Raw genomic sequence first — 15277 nt, 5'->3', positions numbered from 1 at the left:
GGGATGTTGAGATCAAATGGGATGTTGGTTTCAAATGGGATGTTGGACTAGATGACTCTAACAGTCTTACCATTCTATGAACTCTCAGCACCCTTAGCAAACAGCAGTTCCCAGGATTCTTTGAGGGAAGCCATGGCTGTTCATGAAGGGTGCTTTGAATGTGATTGATGCCTTACCTACGTCCTTCATCAAAAAGCCCATTGCGATCCATGCTTTGCAGAGGAAGGGAGAGGCCCTGTCGCCTAATGGTTAGAGTATTGTGCATGTGATCAAAGGAAATCTAAAAAATGTAGTACAGTGGTACCTCGGGTTACCTATGCTTCAGGTTACAGACGCTTCAGGTTACAGACTCCGCTAACCCAGAAATAGTACCTCAGGTTAAGAACTTTGCTTCAGGAGGAGAACAGAAATCGTGCTCCAGCGGCGCGACAGCAGCAGGAGGCCCCATTTGCTAAAGTGGTGCTTCAGGTTAAGAACAGTTTCAGGTTAAGAAGGACCTCCTGAACGAATTAAGTACTTAACCTGAGGTATAAGCACCGACAACTGGCAAACACTGGCCTATGAGTGCTCCAGTTGGAGAACAGCCTTTACCAAAGGTGTCATGGGCTCTGAAGACACTCGAACTCAGGACGGAAGGGAGAAATGTACTAAGAGGAAGGCACACTCGGCAAACCCTCGCCATGATCAACTCCTGCCCAGAAACCTACGTCCCCACTGTGGAAGGACGTGTGGATCCAGAAATGGCCTCCACAGTCGCTTACAGACTCACTGTTAAAACTGTGTTTATGGAAGACAATCTTACTCGGCTATAAGGGATTGCGGAAGAAGTACAGTGGTACCTTGGGTTACAGACGCTTCAGGTTACAGATGCTTCAGGTTACAGACTCTGCTAACCCAGAAATAGTACCTCAGATTAAGAACTTTGCTTCAGGATGAGAACAGAAATCGCGCAGTGGCAGCGGGAGGCCCTATTAGCTAAAGTGGTACCTCAGGTTAAGCACAGTTTCAGGTTAAGAACGGACCTCCAGAACGAATTAAGTTCTTAACCCGAGGGTACCACTGTAGTTGTTTTGATAAGGAAAGCTGAAAGAGGGTGATACAAGAGCATAGGACCAAACTCCTCGGAGCCAAGGTCCCTTCAGCCCCCCCCATAGAATATTTGAGGAAGCCCCCCCCCCCATGGTGTTTGTGCACCATGTCTTGTGATTGATTATGCAGGGTGGGGCTTACCTGCGCCCTCCCCCCCCCGAATATTTTTTCAAGTTGGCATCCCCGGACAAAAGTCCTGCTGCCCATCTAGTCCAGCATTCTGTTTCGCAGTGGCCAACCAGATTCCTGTGGAAAACCCGTATGCAGGACCACAGCCCAACAGCAACTTTCCCCTCCTACAGTTTCCAGCAATTCAGAAATATTATTGCCTTTGACAGTGGAGGCAGAGCATAGCTTTCACGGCTAGTAACTATCAATAGCCTTATTCTCCTCCGTGAATTTGCCAAGCCCTCTTTCTGTCTTTCTTTTTTATAATAATTTTTATTGCATTTTCAACTTTATCATAGTTACAATTTCCATACATAATTCAATAAACTCAAATATCGCTCTATCCGAGGATCGACCTCCTCCCGCCCCTCTTTCTGCCTTCCATACATATTTACTTTATTCTTAGCATTTCTATAACCACTTTTTTACCTTCTCTCATATGTATACCGTATATTTAAAATTCCCCTCATTAAATGTAAATCAATTCCTTATAATCACATGACAAAACATTGCAACTCAAAGCTACAAACGTTTTCAGGTGTTTACAATGTTCTTTCATATATAATATAAATTCGCTCCAGTCCTTTTGAAAGAGTTCGTTGCGCTGATTACCAATCTTCCCTGTCAGCTTTGCTAACTCCACATATTCCACCATCTTACTCCGCCATTCTTCCACTGTTGGAAGCTCCTGTGATTTCTATTTCTGAGCCAGAAGTATCCTTGCGGCCGTTGTGGCATACATAAACAAATTCACATTTTTTGGGGGGAATTTCATCTCCAATTAAACCTAACAGAAACACCTCTGGTTTTTTTTAATTGAAATTGTATTTAAAGATCTTTTTTAATTCATTGTAAATTAGATCCCAATAGGCTTTCACACGTCCACCACATATGATGGAAGTTCCCCTCTGTAATGGCCTGGGATTCCGATTCAGAGGATGAACCAGAGGAATCCCAGCCTGCACAGGAGTCCCCGCCTCCAGGGCCGGCTGAACTGGGGCAAGGCCTAGATGCTGAAGAGCCTGCACCTGTGGCAGAGCATCAGGAGCTGGCCCCAGGTGAAGCCCTTCTGGCCCCAGAGGGGCTTGACGACTCAGTGGCCACAGGTGAGCCTCCTCCAGGGCCCAGTAACCCTTCGGCCTCTCCTGATCTGCAGAGGCTTAGGGCAGAGAGGCGAAGGGAACTGGTTGCCCCCAGGAGTGCTCGCCTTAAGGCCAGAGGAGGCGGGGCTCCTGGAGGCCGGGACCGCCCCCGGCCTTAGAAGAGGATAAAAGCCCAGTCAGCCCGGCCCCAGGTTGCGGGAGCAACGTCGTTGTTGGCTTCGGACCTTCCTGTGTTCCTGATCCTTGCGCGGCCTCCTGTTCCTGACCATCCGGTGCTCCTGTTCCCTGCTCGGCCTGCCATTCCTGACTATCCGGTGTGCCTGTTCCCTGCTCGGCCTCCTGTTCCAGCGTTCCTGTTCCCCGCCTGGCTCTCCGCCTCGGACCTCGCCCCTCTTCGTGTGGACTCTGCTTACGCCCACGGTACCTTACCCCCGGGACCAGCACACCCTCCTTCCTACATTTCCAACAATTTTTATCCTGATTTCTATACATTTTTGCCTATCTTTCAAGGCCATCCAAGTTGCTGGCCTCCTGCAGCAGCGAGTTCCACAGTTGAACAGCGACGGACTGCCGAGTGCAGGACTTCCTTCTATCCGCCCTGAATCATCCATCGCTGAAGATTGCAATGAAAGGAAAGTTTGAAATTGCAACTGAAGGTTGCAAGCAAAGGAAGGGTAACAAAGAGAAGTCTAAGCATCTTTAGTGCCAAGTGATGAATTCATGGAGGACAAATTCTGAAGAAGGGATGCAGGTGGCGCTGTGGGTTAAACCACAGAGCCTAGGACTTGCCAATCGGAAGGTCAGCGGTTCGAATCCCTGTGATGGGGTGAGCTCCCATTGCTCGGTCCCTGCTCCTGCCAACCTAGCAGTTTGAAAGCACATCAAAGTGCAAGTAGATAAATAAGTACCGCTCCTGCGGGAAGGTAAACAGCGTTTCCGTGTGCTGCTCTGGTTCGCCAGAAGTGGCTTAGTCATGCTGGCCACATGACCCGGAAGCTGTCTGTGGACAAACGCTGGCTCCCTCAGCCAATAAAGCGAGATGAGCGCCGCAACCCCAGAGTCGGTCACGACTGGACCTAATGGTCAGGGATCCCTTTACCCTTTTCCCTTACAATTCTGATGAAGAGTAAAATTAATCAGAGGTGTGGCCAGAGAGAACCAATCAGAGATGCGGCTGGAGATTTGACGTGAGAATGGGGTTTCATGTTCAGGAAAACACAAAAAGAGCAAGAATTCAGGTGGGGGCTTGCTCTCTGCGTGATTTCTTGCAACTTTTAGCTGATGTATATTTTTGTCTTTCCCCCAACAGCGGCTTCTACGAAGGCACGCTCGCTTAATGTTTTTGAGAGATTTCACATTTCCTTGTGTGGTTGATAATAGGCCGCACAGATACTAGATTTTCTGCGAGTCCGCCCCCTCCCTGCTTTTATCAATTTTTTAACAGAAAGTGCCTACAGATCATAAATGGCAAACAACAGGAGAGGAATCCCCAGAACAAGAATCAAGGTAAGTTAAAAACTAAACAAGATCTAAAGGAAAGGTAGACATTTAGTCCAATTATTTCTGTCTCTCTTCACGAGTTCCAGCATAGGAATGCCAAAATACCAGAACCTGGGACAGTCAATTTCAAATCTGGCAGTGTAAGTTTTTCCCAATTACAGTGGTACCTCGGGTTACAGACGATTCAGGTTACATACGCTTCAGGTTACAGACTCCACTAACCCAGAAATAGTACCTCGGGTTAAGAACTTTGCTTCAGGATAAGAACAGAAACCATGCTCCGGCGGCGCGGCAGCAGCGGGAGGCCCCATTAGCTAAAGTGGTGCTTCAGATTAAGAATAGTTTCAGGTTAAGTACTGACCTCCGGAACGAATTAAGTACTTAACCTGAGGTACCACTGTACTCATTCTTCCAGTCTTAAATTCAGTTCTCCACTAAGATAGGGCATATAAGATAAAGGGCACCATTCATCAGTTAATTTTAAATAAATTTAAATTTTGCATAACACTTTCTTTTCTGTTTTTTTTCTGTTCTTTTCCCCTTCTGTAAGCTGGTTTGAGAGAGAGGAGTGTGGTATAAATTCCTTAAACCAAAAAGTAAAATAAATAGATGAAAACCCACATGTCTAAAGGATACCATGTTCTGATTCAAAGTGAGAATGCGATGAAGTGGGAAGAGAAAAACTATTAAGAATAATTCAGCTGGCAACATTTGTTGAAATGCAGCCAGGAATTAACAGTAGAAAAACGAACTTTTTGTTTGACATCTCCTGACCTTTCTGTTTTCAATCATCCCTTTTCAAGGAACCCACAGGGCAGTGAGTTCAGACCTTATCCACAGTTCCTATCAAAAGAAAGACAGAAATCTCTGATTCATCCATTGTCAGGGTGATGCTTTTGTGGCATCATCAGTTACTAGTTCGGTGAGCAGCATCCCACACATTCCCTGTTCCTCAAAATGCTTCTCAAAGCTTTCCAATCAAAAAAGGAGTTGCTTCTACACTCCCACGCAGCTGTCCTGAACTCACATGGTTAAGGCAGCATTCCCCACATAGACTATAGACTGCTGTGTGCTGCCTCGAGACATTTATCGTTTAAGAATTTGTTCAATAAATCAATAAAAGCCTGTGGGCTGTTTGTGTTCAGTACAATTGCACCAGAGTGTAGAAGGAACAAATATTTCATTCAATATAAACTGGCACTTGGGATTTATCAATGGCCTCAGTTCTGCCTGTTAATTCCCATCTTTCGCAGTCGGTGCCAAAATGCAATCTGGTTGTTACATTTTAATTACTTTACGTGTGTGTGTGTGTGTGTGTGTGTGTGCGCAATCTATAAATATTCTTATAAATATTCAAACAACCCCCCCCCACACACCTAAACAAGAGAGAGGGAGAAACAGCCTTGACGGTGTTTTCAGAAGTATTTTAAAATATATACCGGTATATGAAAAATCAGAGGCAGCATCTGTGTCTGTGTGGTGGCATTTGCTTCTTTTAAACTCATGGTTGCCCTCTGGCGGTTTAAATAAGTACATCCATTAAAAAGAAAAAAGGAGTTCCCCGCGAGATTGTGGGTGGTTTTTCGGTCAATTAAAAAAGACTTTTAATTGACGCATCTAACCCTGGGGTGCCAAACGTCCCATTCAGAAGCCTGACCCAGCCTTCCAAAGGTTGTAGCTAGCTAAATCCTACTCGGGAGTAGATGCACCAAAATTGACAGACCTAGGTTAGACATAGGGACGCGGGTGGAGCTGTGGTCTAAAGCACAGAGCCTAGGGCTTGCAGATCGGAAGGTCGGCAGTTTGAATCCCTGTGATGGGGTGAGCTCCCTTTGCTCGGTCCCAGCTTCTGCCAACCTAGCAATTCGAAAGCACATCAAGTGCAAGTAGATAAATAGGTACCGCTCCAGCGGGAAGGTAAACGGCGTTTCTGGCACTGCTCTGGTTCGCCAGAAGCGGCTTAGTCATGCTGGCCACATGACCTGGAAGCTGCTCCCTCGGCCAGTAAAGCGAGATGAACGCCGCAACCCCAGAGTCGGCCACAACTGGACCTAACGGTCAGGGGCCCCTTTACCTTTACCTAGGTTAGACATGCACAGGAATTTCAATGGGTCTGCCCTGGATAGGGCAGGCATTGGATAACACCCTTTTCCACAGATAATTGGCGTGCAAAAGCCAAGAGGGGCTATGGTGTGTGCGCATGTGAAAATATGGGGTGATACCTCCCAGTTCTGTCCCTGCGGCGCCCTGAAGATTGACCAAGGTGAATATGTGGCCCCTTACCCCACCCCCAATGAATTGCTTGCAGCCCTAAGGTGGTTGTACACAACTACATTTTACTCAAGAGTAGACCCCTGATTGGTTCAAAATTGGGAAAGGAGTACAACAAGGCTATATATTGTCTCCCTGCTTATTGAACTTATATGTAGAATTCATCATGTGAAAGGCTGGGCTGGATGAACCCCAAACTGGAATTAAGATTGCCGGAAGAAATATCAACAACCTCAGATATGCAGATGACACAACATTGATGGCGGAAAGTGAGGAGGAATTAAAGAACCTTTTAATGAGGGTGAAAGAGGAGAGCACAAAATATGGTCTGAAGCTCAACATCAAAAAAACGAAGATCATGGCCACTGGGCCCATCACCTCCTGGTAAATAGAAGGGGAGGAAATGGAGGCAGTGAGAGATTTTACTTTCTTGGGCTCCATGATCACTGCACATGGTGACAGCAGCCATGAAATTAAAAGACGCCTGCTCCTTGGGAGAAAAGCAATGACAAACCTAGACAGCATCTTAAAAAGCAGAGACATCACCTTGCCAACAAAGGTCCGTATAGTTAAAGCTATGGTTTTCCCAGTAGTGATGTATGGAAGTGAAAGCTGGACCATAAAGAAGGCTGATCGCCGAAGAATTGATGCTTTTGAATTATGGTGCTGGAGGAGACTCTTGAGAGTCCCATGGACTGCAAGAAGATCAAACCTATCCATTCTGAAGGAAATCAGCCCTGAGTGCTCACTGGAAGGACAGATCCTGAAGCTGAGGCTCCAATACTTTGGCCACCTCATGAGAAGAGAAGACCCCCTGGAAAAGACCCTGATGTTGGGAAAGATGGAGGGCACAAGGAGAAGGGGACGACAGAGGATGAGATGGTTGGACAGTGTTCTCGAAGCTACCAGCATGAGTCTGACCAAACTGCGGGAGGCAGTGGAAGACAGGAGTGCGTGGCGTGCTCTGGTCCATGGGGTCACGAAGAGTCGGACACGACTAAACAACAACAAAGACCCTAACTGAAATGAATGGAACTAAGTCATGTCCATTAACATCAACGGGTCTGTTCTGAGGAGGGCTGGCCTTGGTCACAACCCCGATTTCTAAGCGATCTGTGGTTTAGGAGGTGACTCACCCCGAGGACAAAGGTGGTTAGAAATGTAAACAAATACCGTACTTTTCCGTGTATATGTTTTTTCTTTAAAAAGCATGCTTTAAAAGTGGGGGGTCGTCTTATACATGGGTAGCACATAGGGTGGACGTTTGATTGGTTGCTGCTGTGGCCACAAGAGGCTATTATGCGTGTTATTGGTTGCTGTGTCAATGGGCAGTGTTGATTGGCTGACGCTCCGGCAGTTGGGCGGGCGATTGTCAGCTTCTGCTGGTGATGGGACACACGGGAGGCAGATTTTGTGATGCGTGCGGGTGATTTTTGGCAATGCCCCTTAAAAAAGCTCAACAACCCTGGATAATTCCCCCCAAAAGAAGCTCAACAACTTTGTGCCATCTCCCCCCATTTTGAGTCCCCCAAAATAGGGGGCATCTTATACATGGGGGCATCTTATAGATGGAAAAGTACGGTACAGTCCTACCTCGGGTTTCAGACTCTTCAGGTTGCGTTTTTTTGCGTTACGGACTGCCGAAACCCGGAAGTACCGGAACGGGTTATTTCTGGGTTTCAGCAGTCGTGCATGTGCAGAGGTTCTAAATTGCGCTCTGTGCATTCGCAGAAGCACCGAATCACAACCCGCACGTGCGCAGACGCAGGTTGCGAACGTGCATTCCGCACAGATCACGTTCGCAACCCGAGCGTCCACTGTAATTAATTTTTTTAAAAACCACACTACTTTGTTTCAGTCTGACTTTATTGACAACCAAAGACTCCAACAGAGCCCATGGGGGGGCTGTAGCTGTGGGCTCGCCTGGATCTCTGTCCAGGATCGCCCTAGGCGAGTTGGCTTTCGGGCGGCTCCTTGCTGCCCTCCGCAAGCGAGCCCGACAACTCAATGGGAGTCCTAGGTGACGAGACGCCTTTGCTTAAAGTCAACTTCTCCGAGTCTTATGACTGCCCGTTTTCTCCTTTGTCGTCGATGACGGGGAGGCTGTCGTAGGAAGGGAATTCCAAATGGACGGGGAGAGGAATCTCAACCTCGTGGGGCTTGGGGGATGAGAGGCCCCGGAACTGCGGGATGAAGCCGGACCGCTCGCCGCTGCCCGGACATTCGACCACCGAGCACGTGACGCAGTCGTCCAAGTTGCAAGGCTTCTCTTGCCAAAACTCAGAGGCCTTGAGGTCCAGCGTGATGTTCATGGCCCATACGACAAAGTGCCGGATCCGGGCCTGCTTGTGTAAGTCACACATACAGACCCATGGCTGCCAGGGGTTCCAGTGGAAGTTGGCTGCCTCTGTGGACGGCAAGATGAGGACAACTGAGAACATAAGAAGATACAAAGACAACCTACATGGCTTTCATTCATTCATTCAGCCAGAAAAAACCATCTCTAAAACATATAGGCATATTAAACACATAAAACGTTATATACAATGAATGGAAAAGGATGTTCAAAATAACTTTTATTTAAAAAAAACACCCAGAACCCTTTTTGGGGGGAATTGCGGGTGGCGCTGTGGGTTAAACCACAGAGCCTAGGGCTTGCTGATCAGAAGGTTGGCGGTTCGAATCCCCGCGACGGGGTGAGCTCCCGTTGCTCGGTCCCAGCTCCTGCCAACTTAGCAGTTCAAAAGCACATCAAAGTGCAAGTAGATAAATAGGTACCGCTCCGGGGGAAAGGTAAATGGCGTTTCCATGCACTGCTCCGGTTCGCCAGAAGCGGCTTAGTCATGCTGGCCACATGACCCGGAAGCTGCTCCCTCTGCCAATAAGGTGAGATGAGCGCCGCAACCCCAGAGTCGGTCACGACTGGACCTAATGGTCAGGGGTCCCTTTACCTTTACCTATAGGAACAGAAGTACCTAAATTGTATAGAAATTTATTCATGCATGCTTCTACAGCAGCAAGAATGCTACTTGCCCCAAAGTGGAAAGAAGTCCCAGCAAAGGAAGAATGGATACAAGAACTTATGGATTATGCAGAAATGGCGAAACTAACCCCCAAAATAAGAAATCAAGATAACAAACTTTTTATAAAAGAATGGAAGTGGTTTATTGAATATTTACAGATAAGAACATTGGCAGGGTTGTTGTAATAACCCGCAGTTTCATAAGAGTATATATATTTAAAGGAGAAAATTACCGTATTTTTTGCTCTATAAGACTCACTTTTTCCCTCCTAAAAAGTATGGGGAAATGTGTGTGCGTCTTTTGGAGCGAATGCAGGCTGCGCAGCTATCTCAGAAGCCAGAACAGCAAGAGGGATCGCTGCTTTCACTGCGCAGCGATCCCTTTTGCTGTTCTGGCTTCTGATATTCAGAGTATTTTTTTCCCTTGTTTTCCTCCTCCAAAAACTAGGTGCGTCTTGTGGTCTGGTGCGTCTTATAGAGCGAAAAATACGGTAAATGAATTTGGATATGAAGAAGATATTAAAAAATAAATTTAAGGAACCACAGAAAGGGGGGGAGGAAGTCAAGCTTTGAAATGTTTAAATGGTTGTAAAATTTATGAAATGTGTAAGTCTGAAAAGTGTAATTTTTTTCTTAAAAAAAAAAGATGTACTGAAACTGACCACAAGCTCTGCCCTTCCCTCTCTCGCCTCTTTCTCTGGATCCCTTCCCAAGCAGAGGAAGACTGTGTCTGGAGCTGTCTGGCCAGTTGTTCAGCCATGTGAAGGACTCTCCTCGATCGGGGGTGTCAGAGGGGGAGGCGAGCCAGCAGGACCGAGACTGCCCTGCTGCTGGGTAGCAAGGGAACCTCTGACTCCCATCTGAGTCTGCGCTCACACTGTGACTCTCAGCCTCGAACCCTGTCCCGGAAGGCCCTCCATCTCCTGACTCCCACCCACCATGATCACTCAACGCCCTCCTGCTTCTAGCGCCTCCCAGCTTGTCCTTTCTCCAGACTGCTCTTCCGTGTCCCATGTTCCGTGTCCCATGTTGTAAACAAATAAATCTGACATGGTGCTGGGATAAGGGACTGTCCCACCAAATAAGGGACGCTTGACAGCTATGGACTGACAACAGCCCTTCAAGTCAAGCAAAGGTGCCAGCTAGATTGCCTGGCTACCTCGCCTCAAAAGGGATATTGCTGAGTTGGAAAAGGATCAAAATCATCGAGGAGGGATGGAGCAATTCCCCTATGAAGAAAATTTGCAGCGCTCGGGCCTTTTCAGTTCAGAGAAAGGTTAAGAAAGAGGTGATATGATAGGCAGGAGATCCCTGCCACCAGTGTGGACAGTTTTAAATAGGATTAGCCAAATTCATGGAGGAGGTGAAGGCTATTGATGGATCCAGTAAGTTTCTGCTCTGCCTCCACAAATGGGAGTGTTGTAAACAAAAATCTGCCCTTTTCCCCCTTATGGGGTATCCAAGAGCCCATACAGAGTAGTTATGTAGGTTACTTATTGGCAGGAGAAAATAACAGAGGCCAACCAGAGAATATTGAGAAGGAAAGCAGCTAGTAAGCCTGATCTTTATTGATCTGTTGCAACAGGGTCCTCCCCTCACACGCAGGAAAGGAGGAGGAACCCAGAACCAAGGTGTGCCCATCCTTATATAGACATTTTAAATTGCCCGCCCTGGAGTCCAAGACCACCCCCAGACACATCATACCTACATCACAGAAAGGGCAGTCTACAGCAGAAATCTGAGTGCTTTGTTTACCTCCTGTCTGGCAGGTTACCTGTTTAATGGTCACTTGATTGGATTGCCTGGGGAGCCTGGCCACTGTTTTGTAATGATAAATACTTAGTTCCTGAGCCAGGCTACAGGCTCACGCCCTATTCATATAATAAAAGTGCTCTTAAGACACATTTGTGAAGGAAAGGACAATAGGGAGGCTTTTCCATTTTCTTTTGACCTTGCAGAGAAAACATTTGGTCAGTTTGGGGATCAAAAATGGTTTCAGGTTGGTCTTCCTGTGGTGATCTATGTATGTGCTTGGTTGGTACACTTATGAACATTTAACATATATCTAAGACCTCAAAATTCCTATCACACCCACCACCAGGAACTGGGATCTAAGTTGCCGTTTTCTGTGCCCTCCTTGGGGGGCTCTTGGGCAGGGGGCTCCCACTTCTTCATCCAGCCACTCCCTGACAACTGGACAGATTCATGGAGGACAAGGCTACTGTCAAGGGGGGGTTGGTCTGGGTGTTCATCATTATGTAGATAACACCCAGCTCTACCCCTCTTTTAAATCAGAACCAGTGAAGGCGGTGAAGGTCCTGTGTGAGTGTCTGGAGGTGGTTGGAGGATGGATGGCGGCTAACAGATTGAGGTTGAATCCTGACAAGACAGAAGCACTGTTTTTGGGGGAACAGGGCCCGGACGGGTGTGGAGGACTCCCTGGTCCAGAATGGGGTAACTGTGCCCCTGAAGGACCAGGTGTTCAGCCTGGGAGTCATTTTGGACTCACAGCTGTCAATGGAGGCGGAGGTCAATTCTGTGTCCAGGGCAGCTGTTTACCAGTTCCATCTGGTACGCAGGTTGAGACCCTACCTGCCTGCGGACTGTCTCACCAGAGTGGTGCATGCTCTAGTTATCTCTCGCTTGGACTACGGCAATGCGCTCTACATGGGGCTACCTTTGAAGGTGACCCGGAAACTACAACTAATCCAGAATGCGGCAGCTAGACTGGTAACTGGGAGCAGCCGCCGAGACCATATAACACTGGTCTTGAAAGATGTACACTGGCTCCCAGTACATTTCTGAGCACAATTCAAAGTGTTGGTGCTGACCTTTAAAGCCCTAAACGGCCTCAGTCCAATCATTCTGCCTGGACACTGATGGTTCCCTCGCTGGTGAGAAGCCAAGTTACAGGGAACCAGGCAGAGGGCCTTCTCAGTAGTGACGCCCGCCCTCTGGAATGTCCTCCCAACAGATGTCATAGAGAAAAACAACTACCAGATTTTTAGAAGACATCTGAAGGCAGCCCTGTTTAGGGGAGCTTTTAATATATAATGGATTGTTGTATTTTAATATTCTGTTGGAAGCCGCCCAGAATGGCTGGAGAAACCAAGCTAGGTGGACGGGGTATACAAAATAAATTATTATTATTGTTATTACTACTACTACTACTAATGGCTATGAGCCACGATGGCTATGCTCTGCCTCGACATGTTTCTGACTCCCCGAGTAGACGGAAACGACAGTAACGGATGGGGCTCTGGGGCTCAAATCTTGCTTATGGGTTTCCCATCAGGCACCTGGATGGTGACTGAGAGAGCAGGATACTAGACTAGATGGGCCATTGGCAGACTCTTCTTAATTCTCTTATGTCAGTGGTCCATCTATTCCTGCCTCCTGTTCTCACAGTGGTAGGACTAAAACAGGCCTTTGGCCTGATCCCACAGGGATCTCCCAATGTTCTTGAGAAGATCCAAAAGTTGAGACTGCAGCCTGAGAGATCTTTACCGCTTCCCAGCCGTAAACTTGCGCTACTGACGTATCCCAGAAGCCATAGCTCAGAACTCAGCAAAAGCAGCATCGCCAGCCTCTGGACGGAACCAGCTCTGTAGCTCGGATTCTCACTCCAAATTGGTCCATCTGCAGAGCATGTAGATGGGAGGTTGCGTATCTGCCGCCATGGCAACAGGGAAGGAGCCAATCAGCACACAAAGAATGCCTGTAGCATCCTTTGGAGTGTGTTCCTGTGCTCAGGGAGAAGAATAGCACCCACATTTTGGCTAGGTTCAAATTTCGGTTGCCCATACAGTGGTACCTTGGGTTAAGAACTTAATTAGTTCTGGAGGTTCGTTCTTAACCTGAAAAGGTTATTTAACCTGAGGTACCACTTTAGCTAATGGGGCCTCCTGCTGCCGATGCACGATTTCTGTTCTCATCCTGAAGCAAAGTTCTTAACCAGAGGTACTATTTATGGGTTAGCAGAGTCTGTAACCGAAGCATCTGTAACCTGAAGTGTCTGTAACCCGAGATACCACTGTATTTATTTATTTCTTAAAATGTATATTGCTCGACTGTAAAAAGCAGTTTAAAGAAAGGGATAGTTTATTCCAGAGACAGCCCCTGTCTTCAGCACAGACCCAACCCCATTCCAAAACAAACTTTCATGGCAGAGCTAGCTAATTTGGTGTAGTTTGGATTCCCATCAGCTCCAGCTAGAAAGGGATGATGGGAGCCTTAGGCCAGCAGGTTGTCTGCCCTGGCAGTAGGGTGCCCAGAGTCCCTGGGCAGGTTTGCTGGTCCTCAGTCTCAGTTCACCACCTGTAAAATGGGTGTCATTCTTTCCACTGCTGCTCTATGGCAAAATTATTGCCATGGCTTCATGCCTTGTTTATACTTGGTGGTGCTCAACTAGGTTTTACTCTAATGAAATAAATGGACTCGACTAAGTTAGGTCCATTTATTTCAAAAGGCGTACTCGGAGTAAAAATTAGCTGAAAATAACTCACATTTTATAAACCATTTCTGCATTAAACATATATTCAAGGCAGTCCCCCACCCCCAACTTCCAGTCGTCCCCCCCCCATAAGGATCTTAAGAGTGGAGTTAAAAGAATGCTGTTAAGTTTTTGGCTCATCAGGTATTGCAATTTTTGAGTTTCATGGTTTGTCTGCATTTATGTATTTGTTAACCTTTTTACAAACTGCTTAGGGATAGTTTTAAGCAGTCTATAAAAATACAAAATCAATTCATAAAAGCAGTCTGCAACTGTTCAACAACACAGTCTTCTGGAGGCAAGTGCTGTGCCTATTATCTTTTAGTAGATTTAAAAAAAAAATATTGTTTTAATTAATTCCATTAGGGTTACTTTTTAACAATTGCCTTTTATGTGTTTTTAGCTTTTTGTATTTTATCTATGTCCTTTTAAGTTCTGCAAGTCACCTTGGGGGAAAGGTAGGATGCTTCTGCTGCTGCTGCTGTTGATGATGATGATGATAATAATAATAATAATAAGGCAAAACTATATTTATTTACTTAAAAAAAACCAAGACAATTAAGAGACACACACAGAGAGACACATCTTTTCCTTCACCAAATTAGTGTTTCTCTAAATGTCCTTAACCGCTACCATCCTTGGCTTTTTTAAAAAAACAACACGCTTTTTAATCTTTTGATTTCAAACCATGCTTTTATCATTTCAGGAGTTGTGCAAGAGCATGCTGGACCAGAGACAAAAAGGAAGGCAAACCCGTCCTGCAATTTCTCAAACGTCGCAACGCGTCTGGGCGCCGTGCTGATGAAACAGGCTAGCAGGCAACCTCACAAAGGAGGAGGCCCTGATCCATAAACACACGCAGCTCCTCCTCATTCCCCATCGAGGACCAAAAGTGGGAAGTTCGAATCGGCGAGCTCTTTTAATTAGATGTGGCTTTGCGGCATGGCGGCTTATGACGTTTCCGCCGCCAGGAGAGGTTGCAGAGTTCAAATTCTGCCACGCGGGAGAGATCCAGCAGTTCGTCGGTCTTGCTTCTTCCTGACACTCTGGAGGCAGAGATCTAGAACCCAGATTTTTGTGTGTGTAAGGGTTTAAAAAAAGAAGGGGTGCAGCAAACCCATATAGGCCTGCACTATCTTAAGAATCTTTGGTGGGTCTGCTGCCGAGTTGCGGTCTTCGAGGCTCCTAAAGTCAAGACTCTAGTCCTCAAGATTCCGAACGATCTAAACAGAAATATATAGAAAGTTGCCTTATACTGAGTCAGACATTGGGGCCCATCTACCTCAGGACTGCCTGCACTGACTGGCAGATACGCTCCAGGGTTTCAGACAGGAAATCTCTCCCAACCCTACCTGGACCTGAATCCGGGATCTTCCGCATGCCAAGAAGGTGTTCTGAGCTAAGGCCCTTCCCTGATCTTTCACAGAGACCCAGTTTTGATTTATTAGCGAGACAAGAAATCTTAAACCAGACCGCTGGTTCTGTTCCAACCAATTGCAGGAATACAGGGAGCCAAATTTTACTGACTTTTTCGATCCAGCAAGCTCAGCAGTTTTCTTTTTCGACAAACCTCCTAAGCAGAGATTTTTAAAAATGCCAATTGGCATTTGCACTGGATTTGAAATTGTTTTC

General features: G+C 46.7%; 1 protein-coding gene across 5 annotated transcripts in view; it reads right to left on the bottom strand.

The window, feature by feature from the left end:
• Nucleotides 1-8109: 8109 nt before the first annotated feature.
• The window catches only part of MIIP (migration and invasion inhibitory protein), a 29092-nt gene continuing 21924 nt past the window's right edge, over nt 8110-15277 (bottom strand). For 2 of the 5 annotated variants that reach the window (XM_081923715.1, XM_081923713.1), the window contains one exon: nt 8110-8538. In XM_081923715.1, coding sequence (XP_081779841.1) covers nt 8440-8538 — 99 coding nt within the window. In that variant the 3' untranslated portion in view covers nt 8110-8439. Of the gene's footprint in view, nt 8539-14318; nt 14869-15277 lie in introns of those variants that run through there. The other 3 variants (XM_081923711.1, XM_081923712.1, XM_081923714.1) reach the window with 2 other exon arrangements.

Source organism: Podarcis melisellensis (assembly GCF_964234715.1).
Source record: "Podarcis melisellensis genome assembly, chromosome: 8".
Lineage (NCBI taxonomy): Eukaryota > Metazoa > Chordata > Lepidosauria > Squamata > Lacertidae > Podarcis > Podarcis melisellensis.
This window is presented reverse-complemented; position numbering and strand designations above follow the sequence as displayed.